We start from the raw sequence: 19,135 nt of genomic DNA on the forward strand, positions 1-19,135 counted from the left end.
CGAGGGGTTATTTGGTCTGCCTTTTAACCTTTACTTAAAAAAACTACTCTTGATTCAGAAGTGTTGGCTCATTATAGACCTATATCCAATCTCCCTTTTATGTCTAAAGTTCTTGAAAAAATATTTGCAGCTCAGCTTTGTGATCACTTACACAGAAATAATCTGTTTGAAGAGTTTCAGTCAGGATTCAGAGTGCATCATAGCACAGAAACTGCACTGCTGAAAGTTACCAATGATGTCCTCTTAGCCTCTGATAGCGGACTTGTGTCTGTGCTTGTCCTGTTGGATCTCAGTGCTGCATTTGATACGGTCGATCACAGTATCTTATTACACAGACTTGAATATGTTATTGGGATTAAAGGAACTGCATTAGGCTGGTTTAAGTCATATTTATCTAATAGATTTCAGTTTGTTCTTGTAAATGAAGAATCTTCCTCATACACCAGAGTAAGTCATGGAGTTCCTCAGGGTTCTGTGCTTGGACCGATTCTTTTCACTTTATACATGCTTCCATCAGGTAACATTATTAGACAGCATGGCATAAATTTCCATTGCTATGCTGATGATACTCAGCTGTACTTATCTATAAAACCAGATGAACCCAATAGGTTGGTCAGACTACAAGCATGTCTTAAAGACATAAAGACCTGGATGACTCAGAACTGTCTGCTTCTAAATTCAGACAAAACTGAAGTCGTTATCTTTGGACCTGAGCGTTTCAGGGAGAAATTGTCTAGCTATATAGTTACTCTAGATGGTATTTCCTTGGCTTCTAGTTCTACAGTGAGGAACCTTGGAGTTATTTTTGACCAGAATTTATCATTTGACTCGCATATAAAACAGGTTTCTAGGACTGCCTTCTTTCATCTTCGTAATATTGTTAAAATCAGGAACATCTTGTCTCAGAGTGATGCAGAAAAACTAGTCCATGCATTTGTTACTTCAAGATTGGACTACTGTAATTCTTTATTATTGGGCTGTCCCACATATTCTCTGAAAAGCCTTCAGTTGATCCAAAATGCTGCAGCCAGAGTTTTGATGAGAACTAACAGGAGAGATCATATTTCTCCAGTTTTAGCTTCTCTTCATTGGCTCCCTGTTAAATTCAGAATACAATTTAAGATTCTTCTCCTTACATATAAAGCTCTTAATGACCGAGCTCCATCATATCTTAAAGATCTCATTGTAAGATATTTTCCTAACAGAGCACTTCGTTCCCAAACTGCAGGTTTACTTGAGGTTCCCAGAGTTTCTAAAAGTAGAATGGGAGGCAGAGCCTTCAGTTATCAGGCCCCTCTATTGTGGAATAAGCTGCCAGTAAATGTCCGGGAAGCAGACACCCTTTCCACTTTTAAGACCAGGCTTAAAACTTTCCTTTTTGATAAAGCTTATAGTTAGGTCTGTTGAATCTGATAGTGTGTCTGCTAGTGTGTCTTGTTCTGCCTCCACCTCTGGCACCCTCTATACTTTCATTACCCCCTACCCGAACCAGGGTTTGAATCCCATTCCCGCTTATCTTACCTCTTTTATTTCTCCCCCTACCCGAACCAGGGTTTGCATCCCCACCCCGCTGTGACTGGTGTGCAGTTGGTGAGAGTGAGTTGTATGGCTTTGTTTTTGCTGGTATTTTTAGTGAATATAGGACTGTTTAGGTGAATTTGTCTGCTGTACCTGCTAGTGTGTCTTGTCCTGCCTCCACCTCTGGCACCTTCTATACTTTCATTACCCCCTACCCGAACCAGGGTTTGAATCCCATTCCCGCTTATCTTACCTCTTTTATTTCTCCCCCTACCCGAACCAGGGTTTGCATCCCCACCCCGCTGTGACTGGTGTGCAGTTGGTGAGAGGCTGAGGTAGCTTGTGGCTGTAAAAAGATGGTTGTTGTGGTGTGAGGAGCAGATCTGTATAGGGAGTATAGGGAATTACTTACTGAGTCTGGTCCTTTATTTATTTATTTATTTATTTTTTCGTTAGCACAAGTTTCTTGTGTTTACCTTGAATAGGGATGGCTCAGGTAATCCTGAAACATCCCATAGTTAAGCTGCTATAGGCCTAGACTGCTGGGGGGCCTCATCTGTCACACCCTTCCTCACTTTACACTCTTTATGTATATGTGATATTATTGTGGTCATTAACTCGTGTTTCCCTGTTCCAACAGATATCCTTTGAATGGTGTTACAGCCCCCCCCCTTTTCTGTCTTCTCAAACCCCAGCTGGTCGAGGCGGATGGCCACCCTTCCTGAGTCTGGTTCTGCCAGAGGTTTCTTCCTGTTAAAAGGGAGTCGTTTCTCTCCACAGTTGCCTCAGGCACACTCAGGACGGGAGATTGGACCGAAAAACAAAAAGTTTTCAGTGTAATCTGTTGGTTTTCTTAGCTAGGAAATTGTTTTTGAATTGGCTCTATATGAACGAATTGGATTATTTTATGAATTATGATTATTATTAATTAATTGAATTCCAATTGGCTTGAATTGGACTTACTATCTAAGTGCCTTGAGATGACATTTGTTGTATTTGGCGCTATATAAATAAAAATGAATTGAATTGAATTGAAATTCGACCCTGACAGAAATCGCCCCAAATGGGCGTGGCAACACCAGGCGCGACCTTAATCTGATTGGACAATGACATATACAACCAGTTTGCCTACAGTAGATCAGTCCTGCCTTAGCAACTAGATTAAAAAAAAAACATCCGTGTTTGGTAGTGCGTCGCACAAATCGCCCCTATGAAGGAACCGCCGCTGAGTCCAAGACATATCTGAGTGGAGTCCTGGAATGGCAAAATGTTTTTACTGCACATTTTTTGCCTCTTTATTGGGGTTTTTAATAAGATTTTTCCTGTTAACCCTTTCAATGTACAACATGTATGCCTTATACACCTGATGACCCATATTACACAGGCAGATTTGGAGTGGGATTTTACTATCCCTCAAAATAACAATAAACTGAAACTATTTGGAACAAACGTTTAAAATAAAATTACTTTTGGTACAAATTTAACTTCAAAATGCATCCGTTAATGTTACTCCATAGTTTTGTCTACCAGACATCTAATCCTTATCCACAATGTAGAAGCAGATGCATGGTTTTTCCATCAAATGCAAAACATTGCAGTTGCATAGATTTTCAATGGACAATGCAAAACGGCTGATATAGGTTTGTCAAATATTGAGTTTCACTAAAAATCTAACAAAATGGACAAAGTTTCAAAGCCATGTTTTTGATCCTGGATTCCAGTTGTTTAGATTAATTACAGCAATCCATCTCTGTTGTTTTTTCAGAATTTTGTAAAAAGTGTCAGAAATACAACTTTTTTTTCTGAATCCATTAGTACATTCAATTGCTCATCTATTCCATTTTAGACTTTTTATTTTTTTTGAGCTTGTCAAACAGAGCATAATCATGCATGTCACATGTCTGATGACATAACATGCATTCCTTATCAGAGCTGGAGATCGGCTAGTGGTATAGGATAGAGAATGAGAAATTGTTGAAGACAGTTGAAGAGAAGTGACAGAGGCAGAAATTGATGGAGCGATTGATGAGGTGCTGATGAGAGAGCAGAGCGGCGTTGAGGGACTGAAACAGCACTGCAGGAAAGATGTTATCGGACCAAGTTGGGAAAGATGCAATGAGAGTAGAGAAAGACAGATGGGGAATACTGAGGGAGCCTAGGACAGGAGGGGAAAGAGTTTGGCAAAGGGGTAATGAGACAGAGAAAAACCCTGGGTCAGAAGGTTTGAAATTGAGTCATGGAGAGTTCAAGTCTAATGCTTGGTTTGTGGTCTCTTTTCTTGCCCCTGAGAATGCTAATGCACAACAAAATTGACATCACAACAGCTGGAACACCAGAGGTCCGTTTCATGTAGCAGGTTTAGTGAAAACTCTGAGTTGGTTAACCCTGAAATATTACTGGGCATGTATTGTTGTAATGTTTTAAATACTTGAACGCAGTTTTTCTAGAGAAGATAATTGTTTTGTATATGGGATTATCGTCCACTGACTCTTTTGGGCTTTCACATGCGCGCGCCTACCGACAAGAGGTAAGTGACATGCTGTTTATAAAGTTGTTTTGTAACGTCCCCATGCCAGTAATGTGAGAACCATGCATATGGTTTTGATGGTAAGGCTTGTGACTTTATTGTCGGATGGTTTATAAAGTGGTGTGACGTTTCTGCAGTGTGCAAGTTGTTGTTTTACGTGGAAGGTTTAGCTCTTGCCCCTTAGCCACCACGTATTTGGTTAGCATGACAGGCTGAGCAAACAGCGCAATCGCTTCACAGGGAGCGCCGATTTGCACCTGTCTGTGTCCTACCGTCAGTATTTGACAACCTCTAGCAATGGAAATGCGCTTCAAATGCCCCGGAGTTCCCCTTTAACCTCACGGTCAGTTACCGTAGTAACAGACTCTCTGAACCTAACCTGGTCGGGACCAGGTTTTATTCAAGAAACCTCGAGTTTCTTTCTGTCTCTGCCCTCTTTCAGCCACACACGCCATTTGATTTCCTCATTCATTCAGTCAGCAGAGCGAGTTCTTCTACTTCTAGAAGTCCATTAGGCACAGTAGGAGGCGACTTTTTTCACGAACATGTCCTTTTGACAACGATCCCGTGGATGAAGGTGCAGCATTATTGCGCAGAGAACTAAATATTCGTCGGAGATGGTTATCAGACCGCACACAAATTTTTGCATTTACAGACAATTATCTTTTTGAGCGGCACCATCAGAATGTGTTGGGACAAAAGAAAAAAAGACATAAAAGACAAATAAATATTTGTATGAATAGGCTTAAAAAAAACATATGCCTATTATATTTTATAAAGGCACTCGTGTCTTGGGGGTGGACTCCCTCCCGGGATTCCCTCAGCCACTGCCCTCCCGTTAGAGGTGGCGGTGCTGGGCACCACCCGTTTTACGGGCATCTGCCTTCTTTCTGTTGGCTCAGTAGAAGTCTGTGTTAGTCTAAATAGGCTTAATTATTTAACAGAACATGATATAGATGATGACTCTAAATTGTCCTTAGGAGTGACTGTGAGTGTGTGTGGTTGTTTGTCTCGTTTGTCTCTATGTGGCCCTGCGATGGACTGGCGGCCTGTCCAGGGTGTACCCCGCCTCTTGCCCATTGACCGCTGGGATAGGCTCCAGCCCCCCCGCGACCCGACTGACGGATTCAGCGGTATAGATAATGGATGGATGGATGATATAGATGAGAAGACATAGTTTATGTGTGTGAAAACAGCATTATGTTGGGAATAAAATAACTGCACAGTCAAATAGCCACTTAATATTTACTTTACAGTGTAAAACATGATCAAAATGAGGTACCTCCATGCCGAGGTCTCACCTGTTTGAACAATGTTTTTATATTTCATCTTAAACTGCCAAGTGCGCTTCTCCCCCGTGAGATTGCACCTAAATGAAATAAATGAATGGTCTACCATTCAAGCAGTTTCCCTGTAATATTATTGTGATTGCAAAGGACTACATTTAAACTTACACTTTTGCTGCTGCAACGGTGTTGCACTTATTTCTAAAAACGTATTGAAACTCGCCGTATGAGCGCATTAAGATTTCCAATTCGAGGTTGGTGAAAAACGTAGCCCCTCCTCTTCCCCGTTGCCAAGGTGACTCGTCGAATTGGGGCTCCATTGATGCTGGCTTTTTAAAGTTGTGGTGCACGCGCTAAACTCAAGGTGAACCTACTCAGAGTTGATTAAACTCACTCAAATCAGCGTTTGTGGAACCGAAAACTCAGGGTTTTCTATGTCAGAGTAGATCAACTCAGAGATCAGGAATAGACTCAGAGTTGGTTGAACCTGCTTTGTGAAATGGACCCCAGGCCTGTTAGTATTGTTTTGGCGGGTCGTGCATATCCTGATTTTTGTAAAGTGTAGCTGTGTCAGTGGTGCTTTGAAAAACAAGAAGAGCTGCAGGGAAAAGTATCCATGAAAACCCAAGAAAGTACAATCGTTAAATATTTAAAAAGACATTTAAAAAAATAAAAAATAAATTTGAAAAAATTGCTTAAAAGTCAAACAGAAAAGTTGAAACTATGTTGCTGAGTATACACTTCCTGTACCACTTCTGCAGTGTTGTGGCGCCATCTCCTTAATAGCAACACCTACAGTTTAGCAAGGAAACTGCAATGAGTCTAGTGCATCTAAAGCACTGATTGTAAATTCATTCACAACAACCAATTTGGCAAGCATAATCGCAGCATTACAAGTTCAAATGGAACTGGAATTGCATACTTTCATCCATTTTCTATACCTGCTTAATCCAAGTTCTGGGTTGCAGGCACCCCGCCTATCCCAGCTGCCACCAAGTTGAAATGCGGGGTACACCCCAGATAGGTTGTCAGTCCATCACAGGGCCAACACAGGAAAAAAAATTGTCAAACAACCACGCACACTGAAACTCAGTCTTTAGTTTAGAATCACCAATTAATCTGATGTATGTTTTTGGACTGTGAGAGGAAGACGGAGAAACCTGGTGTAGCTAATTCAGTGTGGAATAAACAAAACCTTTGTATGCTATCAGCTTGAATATGCAAGAAACCAGCTGTAATGTGAAGAGGAGTGGGGGTTTAAGACCGGACAAATGTCTTGTAAATTACAGATTCCTTGACACGACTTCCTCCTCTAATTGGGAGATCAAGGTGACAAAAAGCAGACCATCTTTCTCTCCAGCCAAGAGGACCAAAAATGAAAAACAAAGAGGCCATTCTCTTCAGGTTTAATTTTCATCTGGATTACTGGAACTGTTAAATGTACTTACGGCCTTTGTATGGGCCATTTAAGGCTTTTATAAAGATCCAGAGTATCATTTTGACACAACTTACCAGATTGTACGATGTGCAATTAGCAAATCAGAAAAGTTTGTATTCAAGACTAAAATAAGGGGTTAATAAGACATTTGAAAGGTAACTTCCACTCATTCATTAATCAATTTTCCATGTTGTATTATGTGCGTTCCGTTGTGTTAACATGAGATAAGATGACGTGTGTTTTAGTTCTGTTCTGTATGCATATTTATTTAAACTTAAAGACACTCATCTGGATTGGAAAAGTATTTCAATATTTTCAACATTAAGAAATCAGTAATTAATACTATTTCAGTTTATCTAAAGGATTTAAAGTGTCTTGTTTATTTTGTACATTTAACACTGGATATTTACAAACATAACTGTCTACATAATTAATAATCGTCTATTTTTTGTTTTGCACTGTAATAATTGTTCCTAGCCTTGTTCTGCACATTACTAATGTATCTCTCAGACTCCTCTGAACAAATACATGTTTTAAGACAAGAGAATGGAGAAATAGATTATTTTTTCATTGCAAGTTCTAACACTAGTATTAAACTTTGAAGAAAGGTCTTAAAATTTCCTGTCATCTCATTGACTGAAATCAGACAGCCTTTCAACGAGCCAGCGCGAGTTTTGTTAAACTTTTTTGTTTGAACTATTTTTGTGAATTGAATTTAAATTCACTTCAAAAGAGTTGGCTTATTTTACGGACCAGACCAACTCCAAATTCAAAACACTCAGGTGAACACACCTGTTTTTCCTTTTTCACGTGATGTCTTGTGACATCAGCTGAAGCCCAGGGAGAGAGAATCAACAACTTGCCAGACACGCTGAAAGCCCATAGCAACAAACCAACAATCTACCAACTAACAACTGACCACCGACCCAAAGTCCCATGCAGCGGGCCCGAGATGAGACCTCTCGGACGCTTGGATTACCTGCGGTAATCAGTCTGTCCAGCAAAAAGGGACCCATTCAGGGCAACCTCGACCCAAAGTAAGATCCATCCTCTTCCACTTTAATATTATGGATGGTGGCTAGAGATGCAGTATCATAGAATAGAATAGAATAGAAAAATACTTTAATTCAAATTAGTCAAGTAGCTCAAAAAAATGATTTTTATACAACAACAATAATAATACAATAATAAACAATTCTAATAAAAATACTACTACTAACTAATAATAATAATAATAATAATAAATGACTAAATAAATAAAATAAAAAAATCAATCAATCAATTTGAGAAGAACTCAGGAATCACTGTTAAAAAGCCTTATGGCTGTGGGAACAAAGGACCTCCTGAACCTCTCAGTCCTGCAGCGCAGAGAGATGAGTCTCTCACTGCAGCTGCTCCTCTGTCCTGCCAGGATGCTGTGGAGAGGATGTTTATTGATCTCCAAAACAGAATCTAACTTCCTCCTCATCCGTTGCTCCACCACAGCACTGGGAGGGTCCAGCCTTCTGCCTACAACAGAACCAGCCTTTTTCACCAGTTTGTCCAGGCGCCTACAGTTTTTGTCTGTAGTGCAACTCCCCCAGCAAATAACAGCATAGAACAGTGCACTCTCAATGATAGTGTGATAAAACATGCACATCATATCACTGCAGGCACTGAAGGACCTGAACCATCTCAGGAAGAAGAGACGGCTCTGGCCCCTCCTGTACACTGCTTCTATGTTGGCAGACCACTCCAGTTTAAAATTTCAAAATTTTGAGGACTTCACTGAGGACACTTCAAAATTTGGCCTCGACAAGCTGGGAGTCGACCTTATGATTGGTAGGTGACTCAGGGCCGGTTCTAGGCAGGCATATATGAAGGGGCAGTCCGAAATGTGAAGGGGGCATCATGTGTACACATCAGGCTCCAGCACAGGCTTTTCTGTGTTTATAGTAACAGTGTTTTCTTCACGTAATTAGGTTGTTAGCTAAGTGTCCAACCCCAACCTGGAGAAGCGGATTGCACTTTGTCAGGCCTCTACCTTTAAACCTGTCCAACTTGGGTGTCCCACCTGAAGACTAAGCTCCTGCTGGTATAGCTCTTAAAGGGGAACTCCGGGGCATTTGAAGCGCAATCCCATTGCTAGAGGTTGTCTAATACTGACAGTAGGACACAGACTGGTGCAAATCGCCGCTCCCTGTGCGGCGATTGCGCTGTTTGCGCAGCCTGTCATGCTAGCCAAATACATGGTGGCCAAGGGGCAAATTCTAAACCTTCCACGTAAAACAACAACTTGCACACTGCAGAAACGTCACACCACTTTATAAACCATCCGACAATAAAGTCACAAGCCTTACCATCAAAACCATATGCATGGTTCTTACATTACTGGCATGGGGACGTTACAAAACAACTTTATAAACAGCATGTCACTTACTGGTTGTTGGTATGCGCGCGCATGTGAAAGCCCAAAACAGTCAATGGACGATACTCCCATATCCAAAGCAATTATCTTCTCTAGAAAAACTGCGTTCAAGTATTTAAAATATTACAACAATATTACTGGGCATGTATTGCCCAGTAATCACAACCTATGATTAAAATCATGTAATTATAACCTTACAAGCTGAGGGTGGCAGCACGTTGGAGTAGCTCTGTACCTCACATTGAGATTTTTTCTTTTTTCTAAATTTTTTCTTTTTTCTAAATTTCATTCCTGTTTTTTCTTGGAAGAAATTGCATTTTTTGGACAACTGTTCCTTTCTGCATTGGATGCTGTGCAGCTGGATTGATTTTTCCCAATACTTTTGTATATTTTGCTCTTTTGTTATGATGCATAACCATAGCATCAAGGTGGTTTACAACAGGGAGCAGCTGATTAACATTGGAAAAGCAGAAATAATTCAACAACTGAATCCAGAAATCCCACTGGAATTGAAAAGGAGAGCAGAGCAGGAGCAAAGAGGAGAGAGAGAAAGAAGAAGTTCAAACCATCTCTGCCATCCATCATCATGGGCAATGTAAGATCGTTAGCTAACAAGTTGGATGAACTTCTAGCCTTGACAAGGACTCAGCAAGAATATCGGGAATGTAGCTGTTATAACCGAGTGTGTCTGTATAAATCCATTCAATCCACACGGAGGCAGGGAAACAGTTTAGTCATTCTTTACTTGAGAATTCAGACGGCAAAACAACATCAAACAAACTGGGGTGTTCTACACTAAAAAGCCCCCGGCGGGGCAACCCCCATTTAACTACAGTTCCGTCCCCAATAGTTTCCAGTATATAACAGTAGCATTATGTGTTTTACTGACACATGGCTGCAGGATCATATCCCCGACTGCAGCGTCTCTCTGCCGGGCTTCCTGACTGTACGAGCAGATCGAGATTTAAAGAGTAGCAGGAACAGGAAAGGGGGTGGATTGGCAGTGCTTGTCAACAACAGATGGTGTCACCCAGGACATGTTACTGTGAAGAGTCGTCTCTGCAGTCCTGACATTGAACTATTGGCAGTAAGTTTTCGTCCATATTATTTGCCAAGAGAGTTCACCAGTGTTGTTTTGGTGGCTGTTTACATTCCACCCTCAGCTGTTGCCGACACTGCATGTGATGTCATCAGTTCCGTTGTTGCTAAGAAACAGACACAACACCCCAATTCTGGCAATATCTGGTGATTTTAATCATGCCTCACTCTCTGCTACACTGCCAACTTTTCAACAGTTTGTCAGCTGCTCTACCAGAGAAAACAAGACATTGGATTTGTTTTACACAGATGTCAAGGATTCATACATTTCCAAATCAAGACCTCCACTGGGTAAATCAGATCACAACCTTGTTTTTCTCTGTTCAGCATATAAACCCCTTGTCCAGAGACTACCTGTCACAAAAAGGACTGTTAGAAAGTGGTCACAGGAAGCTGAAGAAGCCTTACAGGGTTGTTTTGATGCAACCGATTGGATTTCTCTTTGTAAGCCACATGGAGAGGACATTAAAGACTGAGTGTGTGACTGACTATATAAACTTCTGTGTGGACAACACCATCCCCACCAGAACAGTGAGATGCTTCCCTAATAACAAACCCTGGATCACCAGTGAGCTAAAGGAACTATTGAACAAGAAAAAAAGCCTTTAGGGAGCGAGACAGGGAGTTACTGAGGAGTATACAGAAGCAGCTCAGTCAAGATCAGAGAGAGCAAGGAGGTGTATAGAAAGAAGCTTGAGAGTAAACTGCAGAGGAACAATATCAGAGATGTGTGGTCAGGAATGAAGAAGATCACAGGCCTCAAGCAGAGGGGTATCGGATGGATGGAAGTCTGGACAGAGCAAATGAGCTGAACACATTCTTCAACAGGTTCAGTTCAGGAACAAGCTCACCATCTTCCCCTCCTGTTCCCAGCCAAAGAGACATCCCACCCTCCTCTGACCCACAGCTTTCCTGTAACATCTCCACCTCCACCTCAGTCATGGATTCTTCTGCTTCCACTAGTTTGTCTTCAACCAAATCAGGAGATGCTGCTGTCCCCTTTGCCTCCCCCTCCCACTTTTATGTTTCTAGAAGTCAGGTGAAGAGGCAGTTGGAGAGACTGAACCGGAACAAGGCTGCAGGTCCAGATGGTGTCAGCCCCCGAGTCCTGAAGGCCTGTGCAGAGCAGCTCTGTGGGATTCTGCAACACCTTTTCAACCTTAGCTTGACCCAAGAGAAGGTACCACTGTTGTGGAAGACATCCTGTCTGGTTCCAGTACCAAAGAAAACTCATCCTTCAGTCATCAATGACTACAGACCTGTTGCCCTGACATCCCACATCATGAAGGTCCTGGAGAGACTCCTGTTGACCCACCTGTGTAAGCAAACCAGCACATATCAGGACCCCCAGCAGTTTGCTTTTCGCCATGGAGTTGGAGTTGAAGACGCTATCATACACCTGCTTCAACAAACCCACTGTCATCTGGACAAAGCAGGCAGCACTGTGAGGATCATGTTCTTTGATTTCTCCAGTGCATTTAACACAATTCAGTCTGATCTGCTTCGTCTGAAACTCCAGAAGACTCAGGTGGAGGCCTCAACAATCACCTGGATTAATGACTACCTGACAAACAGACCACAGTTTGTCAGACTGAAGAATTGTGTGTCTAACCAGGTGATCAGCAGCACAGGAACACCACAGGGGACTGTACTCTCACCAGTCCTTTTCACTCTGTACACTTCAGACTTCCAGTACAAGTCAGACTTGTCATCTACAGAAATATTCAGATGACTCTGCAGTTGTCGGGTGTATCAGAGATGGACAAGAAGCTGAGTACAGAGAGCTGGTGGACCGCTTTGTGGCATGGTGTGGGAACAATCATCTCATCTTGAATGTTAACAAAACAAAGGAGATGATTGTAGATTTCAGGAGAAACAGGGTCAGATCAAACCCTGTTTCCATCATGGGAGAAGAAGTGGAGGTGGTTGAGGAATATAAATACCTTGGTGTTCATCTGGACAACAGACTGGACTGGAGACACAACAGTGAAGCCATCTACAAGAAAGGACAGAGCAGACTGTACTTCTTGAGGAAGCTAAGGTCCTTCAAGGTTTGCAGCAAGATGTTGCAGATCTTCTACAAGTCTGTTGTTGAGAGCGTCATTTCCTCTTGCGTCATCTGTTGGGGCAGCAGCATCAGAACCAGGGACCTAAAAAGACTCAACAACCTGATAAGGAAGGCTGGTTCTGTTCTGGGGACGACTGTGGAACCTCTGGAGACAATAATGCAAAGAAGGATTTTGCATAAAATCAAGAGAATTATGGACAATCCTGAAGATCCTCTCCATGAGACTGTTATCGGAAAACAGAGTCTCTTCAGTCAAAGGCTTCTTCAGTTTGGATGCAAAACGGACCGCTACAGGAAATCTTTCCTGCCCACAGCCATCAGCATCTATAATAACTCCTTGATTTAATTGAGTTACATCAACATTTAATTTCCCTCTGGGATAAATAAAGTATTTTTGAATTGAATTGAATTTGAATTACATTTGATATGGAAAACGCATTTTGACTTAACCAATTATGATATGTTCAATGGCAAAATATGCAGCTTTATTTCTTATTATTCCCTTTCAATTGTATAACGGGTCACTACTAATGTTTGGGTATAGAAAGTGGTTATATTGGAACTAATGCTTGCTTGTTCACACATGCAGTTCCCTCATCGCTATTGGCTCCTGGCTTTGCTTCTGACACTAAATCACATTTTTTGGGGGGGGATTTTTATGCCTTTATTAGATAGGACAGTGTAGAGAGACAGGAAGCAGGGGGAAGCAAAGGGCTGTACGATGCGGGACTCGAACAGGGGCCAGCTAAAGCCTATAGCTTCTTGTACCTCGGGCGCCTGCCCGACATGTATCTTAGTTTTTAAGAATCAGGTAAAATTATAGGTGGTGTCAAACCACTATACAAAAACACACTTTTTTTGGACATATGCTGTCTCTCAACCATTTGGCAAAAATACTATTTTTATTGTGTCAGATTGGATACCACCAAAGGTCTCCAGACCTGTGGTCAATGCTTCTGTAGACATTGAAAATAACCCCAGACAGTTAATGAGGCTAGTTTTGGATTAGACCAGAAACAGATTGATTGAAGTTGTAGGAGTGGAGGCTCTAGTTTGTCAGGGCTCAATCCATACTAGGACTAAAGCTGATTTTCACCTGTATGGAAACTGTCCAGACTGAAGGTTCAGCACACTGTTATTTGCACAAATTAGACATATTACTCAACTAACATTTCAGAAGATAATGATCTTGAGGGCTTGAATAAAATGCCACTGAACTTTTCATCTTTCATCTCAGAGGCTCATACTTTGAGAGCTGTTGATGTCACACATATGTCACTGACCCACTCACCCATTGTGTGAGTCATTGCTCAAATCAATATCACCAGCGAGCTGTTTACCTTCCTGACCAACACGTTCTGCTCACAAGATCAAATGAGTGAATGATTGTCAAACTGTCTGGGAAGGAGAGTCCAGACTGCATAGTATGTTGTGTAGATAATGTCTGAGGCCACCTCCTCAGTTTGTTCCCATATAATGTAAATAGCTCTTTGACTTCTCCGTCAAATCATCTGTCTTTTCTGTCCAGAATGTAGACCTTACTGTCCTCAAAAGTGTCCGTTATATGCTTGCTGTGGTGTTTGTTTTGGTTTCTGAGCATTAGGTGGGGCGGAGCAGGTTCCAGGAAGTCCGGGGCAGAGTCTGGTCAGCCCCTGCTCACAGACCTGTTCTTCATCTTACCTCATCAAGGCTTCCTCTTAAGGACTTGCAGGAGCAATTAGACTTCGCCAGATTGTTTCACTTCACACTGTGGTAATCTAGCTCTTACCTGTGTTTTCCTTGTGAAAAGATCTCTTTGCTTTGCTGACCCTGCCTCCTTGTGTCTCCAGCCATCCTCTCAGTCGTTTCCCTTGCTCTGGCTTCCGAGACTTCGCATTCCATGCGAGCGCTGCCATTATCCACCATCGTCACCTACCTGCCGTACCTGCCTGCCTGCTCGCCCCACTGCGGACTCAAGACTCCTGTGCACTTAGATCATCCCTCTGGCCCCCCACACCACTTCCTATTTAATAAATCTTGTCTTAATTCAATCCCTGTTATTGCAGCATCTGCTCTTGGGTCCTTTTGTCAGTCGGCTAGGCACTAGCCGTAACAAAATTGAGTGATTACAGCATATCTGAAGTCTAAAGCCAAGTCATATACACTGTCTAGCCTTGTAAAACTGGCCTCAGAATTTGTGCTGACTCACATCAAATCTTTAAAGTACAACAAAGAGCTGCTCCCACTGTTCACTCCTCTAAACTAATTTATTACTGCATTAATAGATTATTTCATGTGACAGCTGTCTTTGGAAAACAGAAGCCATCAGTAATTTGTAACATATTCTGAATTATTTACTGTATGAGAAGCCAAATATGACGTCACCCTGTGTCAGATTTAGTCAATTTGCAATTTCATACCATAATTTAACATAGATATGTTTCTGGTTAATTGATTACTTATCTTATGTATGAATGATCGATATTATACCAAGCCCCAAATTTGCACAAAATCAGTTGGTGGTTTCAGGACACAATGCTGTGAGATGATACATCTGAAACAGTAAGATACGCTGATAAAATCACCAACACTGAATGAAACAGTAACACCATGATCTGGTGATTCATGAAATTACCAAAACTTCTGAATAGGTTTTGCTAGCCAGACATGTATCCTGTGTCAGACATAAATCAAAGCAAGAACTCGACCCGCCAGTCACCCAGCCAGTCAGCCATGCTTGGGAGCTGAGAGCTGTTGTGTATTTGTGTAGAGCAGAGTGACTATTGGCGAGCTGTCAGTGAGTGTAACACACATCCTGATGTACAGCAACCCTCTAAGGCCTCCCCTGAAGTCTGTCAAGAAGAAGAAGGAGAAAGAAAGAGTGTATTTGTGTGTGTGTGTGTGTGTCTGTCTGTCTGTCTGTCTGTCTGTCCATGTGCATGTTTCTGAGTCTGCAGGAGGTAGAACGGTGTGTGTGTAGATCAATAATAATCACCTGCAGTAGAACTGGAGTTCACCCAACAGTGACTCAACTCAAACACACACACAAATGCATACACAAATTCATGCACAGCAGAACTCAAGAACCAATCTATTCACCTTGTGACACTGCACTGTGGCCCAAACTATTGTGCAACCCTAAACCACAGGTACACGCACAAACACACACAAAACAAGCTCAAACTAAAGCGCTTACTCACTCTCAAAAAGTACAGCTTCAAAAATGCATGCATCTAATTGAATCGATTTTCCATACACTTCCTTGCCCTCATCTTCCTCTCCCCAACACTCACTCCACACCAGCAACCTTTCTCTATTTCTTTACCTCTTTGAAGTGGTCTTGATGATGTCAGAGACTTTCTGTATGTAATCAGTTGCGAGCACCACAATCTCTTCATCTTCTGAGAAGTTGTCGTGGAAAATTCTGTCCAGCAAGCGTTTCCAGTGAAGCTGTGGAGGAATGACAGTGGCTTAGTCATTCAGTGTACACACTATGAGCAATAAAAGAAGAAAAAACAACTCTCTGTACTTATTCACTAATATGTTGAATTAAATATTTGAAATTATTGATATGCTGATTTAACTGCTAAACATATTTTCATATTATCACACAAAATATTTGGGGGAAGTAAACCTCAACTTAAACCCTCTGAAAGACAACAACCTTGACACTTTGATGTTTGGGGTTGAGAATCCCTGAGAAGCCCTTCAGATTTGCCGTATCTGTGGTACGCTCCACTGAGTGGGTCTGAATTTGACCTGGGTCTGTAATATGTTACAGAAAAAGGTCAGAGGAAAATCATTCAGCCTCCCCATGCGGAATTTTTTGTACTTTAGAACTGGAAAGTTGCAACTGTCGCAGCCTCCATTCCCAGGTCTTCCAACACTGGCTCTTTCTCTCTGTCTCTCTCTGCCTCCCCTTCCATTGGTCTGCTTGATTACTGTATTAGTTATTGATGCGCAGTGGACAGCCTTCAGATGTATATCATCTACAATCTCGCTCTGATATAAAGACTGGTCTCCAACATCAGCTCTATGTCAGATTGTACACTAACTTGCCTTTTCAGCCTCCTTCAAGCCTTTGTAAAGCTGCATTTTGACCAACAGCATCTGGAGCTTATTTTGTAAGGTACGAAAAGATTATTTCAGCTGGTCTGTTACATTTCCACTGAAATAATCATAGTAGATTAGGCAAATTTGACTGGCTGAAATGTAATGTGTTTGCTGTTGTCTCAGCACTGCAACTCTGAGCCTTTAGTAAAACAAGACAATCCACTTCAGCTCTATCAACTCAAAACCTGTTCATAGTACACATTTCTGTGTTTTTTCTTCTTCTTTAGTAAACGTCAGACAGGAAAAGGAAAAAGAAGTTTGAGGCCGATACAGCTCACCATTGGCATGGTTAATAATAACAGAAATCCTTCCAGCAACACTAAGGCAACAACACTTCAGAAAATTTTCTATATATTACTTTTTCTTCTTGGCTGCTTTCTGGCTATTATTTAAGAAAATTAAAAATATTTTAATGCTACCATTGTTCTTACAAATCTAAAGGCCCTCAATAAATATGAATATTTTTAATGGTAGTTTGTTTGTACATTGATCCAACAAATTACTAGTTGCAACAACTTGAACTCCAAAGTAGAAACACTGAGAAGTGATTGTCAGCTCCAATCACTTTAAAGGCATGGTTGGTAATCCTGTTCAGAAACACATTTTGTAATACTGGGTGAAATGGTCCGTCTGTCCTGAGAGAAATCTATACAAGATGTATTTAGAAAAAGGGACGAAAATAATCAGACCTCTGTGGCAGTTGCAGGACTGAGAAAAAGCTGACCAATCCGAGATCAGCGTCCCGCTGATCTCGGATTGGAGCGCCTACAAAAACCAATCAGATGCCTCTGCTTTCTGCCTACGCCCCCCTCTGTCGGCTCCCTGCTCCGTGTGCGCATGCGGTTCTACCGGCTTTGGATGACGCACTGACGGAATGGGGAGGGGGGGGTGGAGCTTAGAGGAGGGGACACTTTCGAATCTTGCTAGCTCTCTTGCTAGCTCTCTAGGATTACCTACCATAGCTTTAAGTATTTCAACGTTAAATATTTTTACAGGGTTTTAGATGTGTTTACCGCATAACCAGTGTTGGTCAAGTTACTTAAAAAAAGTAATTAGTTACAGTTACTAGTTACTGCTCCCAAAACATAATTGAGTTAGTAACTCAGTTACCACATTGTAAAAGTAATTAGTTACTCAGCAAAGTAACTGTGGCGTTATTTTTTATGTTCCACGCCGTTACGTTCTATAACATCTTTAACATCAAATATGTTTATATTAACTGATTGAAGAATAAAAACACTATATTCAGTAATTTAGAACATTCTGTATTTATTTGAACTCAATAGATTGCAGCCTGCCATATGATGCATAGAAATAAAAACATAAATATTGAATATAAAATGGTGATGGTGGTCACCTGTTTCTGACCCGAAAAATCGAGTGTTGTTTGTTTTCGAGTGGCTCTGTCTCCTTCGCTGGGGCTCACGCTAGCTGCATTTGGGCTTGGGGTTGGGTTGGCAGCTGCAGAAGCCTTTTATCTCCACGAGTGAGAAGTAGTGCCAGTACATCCAGTTAGAGAACGCTACTTTTGAACTTCCCTGGCTCGTCGCCATTGTCGCTGTTTTGTGTGTGTTTAGTAGTAGTAGTCAGCGCGTGCAGTGAGACAGCGTGAGCAGGGCGTCCGCCCACACAGCCAATCATCATCGCATTTGCAACGGTGTCATCACCCCCACCCCTGCTCTCTCCAGGCAGCATGCAGCTGATGTGTAGCCGAGAGCCTACAACCAAATTGTAGTAACGCGCCACTTTATATTCTCAGTAACGATAACGGCGTTGTAACGATGGGAAAACTAATTAATTATATTACTCCTGGAAAAATAACGCAGTTAGTCACGCCGTTATACTTAAACGCTGTTACTCCCAACACTGCGCATAACCAATGATTTTATTGCTCTGATTTAACTATTTTCTTATTACAATGTGAACTCTGTCAAATTATTCTGATGCTTGCAAAAACAATATAGAAGTTTGAATGCTGTGTGTAGAAAGAGTAATATCGATTCCTGCACCATTGTCTCTCCTCCCCAGGCAGTTTCACAACCATTCACACCTTGGCTCCTGTGACCAAAACTCGCTCTTTCAGGCAGGTAGACAATTCATGACCCAACGACATGCATATTTGACAGGGGGTTCAGTGACACGTGTCAAATATGCATGATATTCCTCATTAACTAGTTTAGAACTGAAGAAGCCTTTTGAATGAGAGGTGAAACATTTCAAGACGTTCTCAGATCCAAGAAGAAGTCCAGTTGCCCTCATTCAAGCTCTTATGATTACCATGACATTGGATGACTTAGAATCTTCATCATCATCTATTCCTGTGGTACAACCTAAAATGATCTGACATTATGAGCTATTGTGGAAATTAAACCTGGGATGATTGAGACAGATAGATGAATATAAAATACAGAGAACATTTGACCAATCAGAAATGTCCAGTGCTGCATGCCCCACCCCAAAATTCAGAGTTGTTTCAAAAGTACTAGTTCCCTGTCTTTTTGGGCTAAAATTTTTATCTCTATGCTCCTAGTTCCTGTGGTTGAAATACAGGGGGTAGAGGAAAGGTCCTCTAAAAGGCCCTAGTTACTCAAAAAGGTTCCTATGGTTTAAATTCTGCTCAAATGATCTTTTCCAATTGTGAACTGTCTTTCTCTATCTTTGTCAGCAACCTAAAGATCTGCCATTAAAAAAAACGATGTAT

General features: G+C 41.5%; 1 protein-coding gene across 3 annotated transcripts in view; it reads right to left on the reverse strand.

Moving 5' to 3' along the window:
- The window catches only part of ecel1 (endothelin converting enzyme-like 1), a 77,019-nt gene that overhangs the window by 44,685 nt on the left and 13,199 nt on the right, over positions 1-19,135 (reverse strand). For all 3 annotated transcript variants that reach the window (XM_075474084.1, XM_075474085.1, XM_075474083.1), the window contains exon 6: positions 15,647-15,771. In XM_075474084.1, the coding sequence (XP_075330199.1) occupies positions 15,647-15,771 (125 nt within the window). The remainder of the gene's footprint in view (positions 1-15,646; positions 15,772-19,135) is intronic.

Source organism: Odontesthes bonariensis, chromosome 9 (genome assembly GCF_027942865.1).
Source record: "Odontesthes bonariensis isolate fOdoBon6 chromosome 9, fOdoBon6.hap1, whole genome shotgun sequence".
Lineage (NCBI taxonomy): Eukaryota > Metazoa > Chordata > Actinopteri > Atheriniformes > Atherinopsidae > Odontesthes > Odontesthes bonariensis.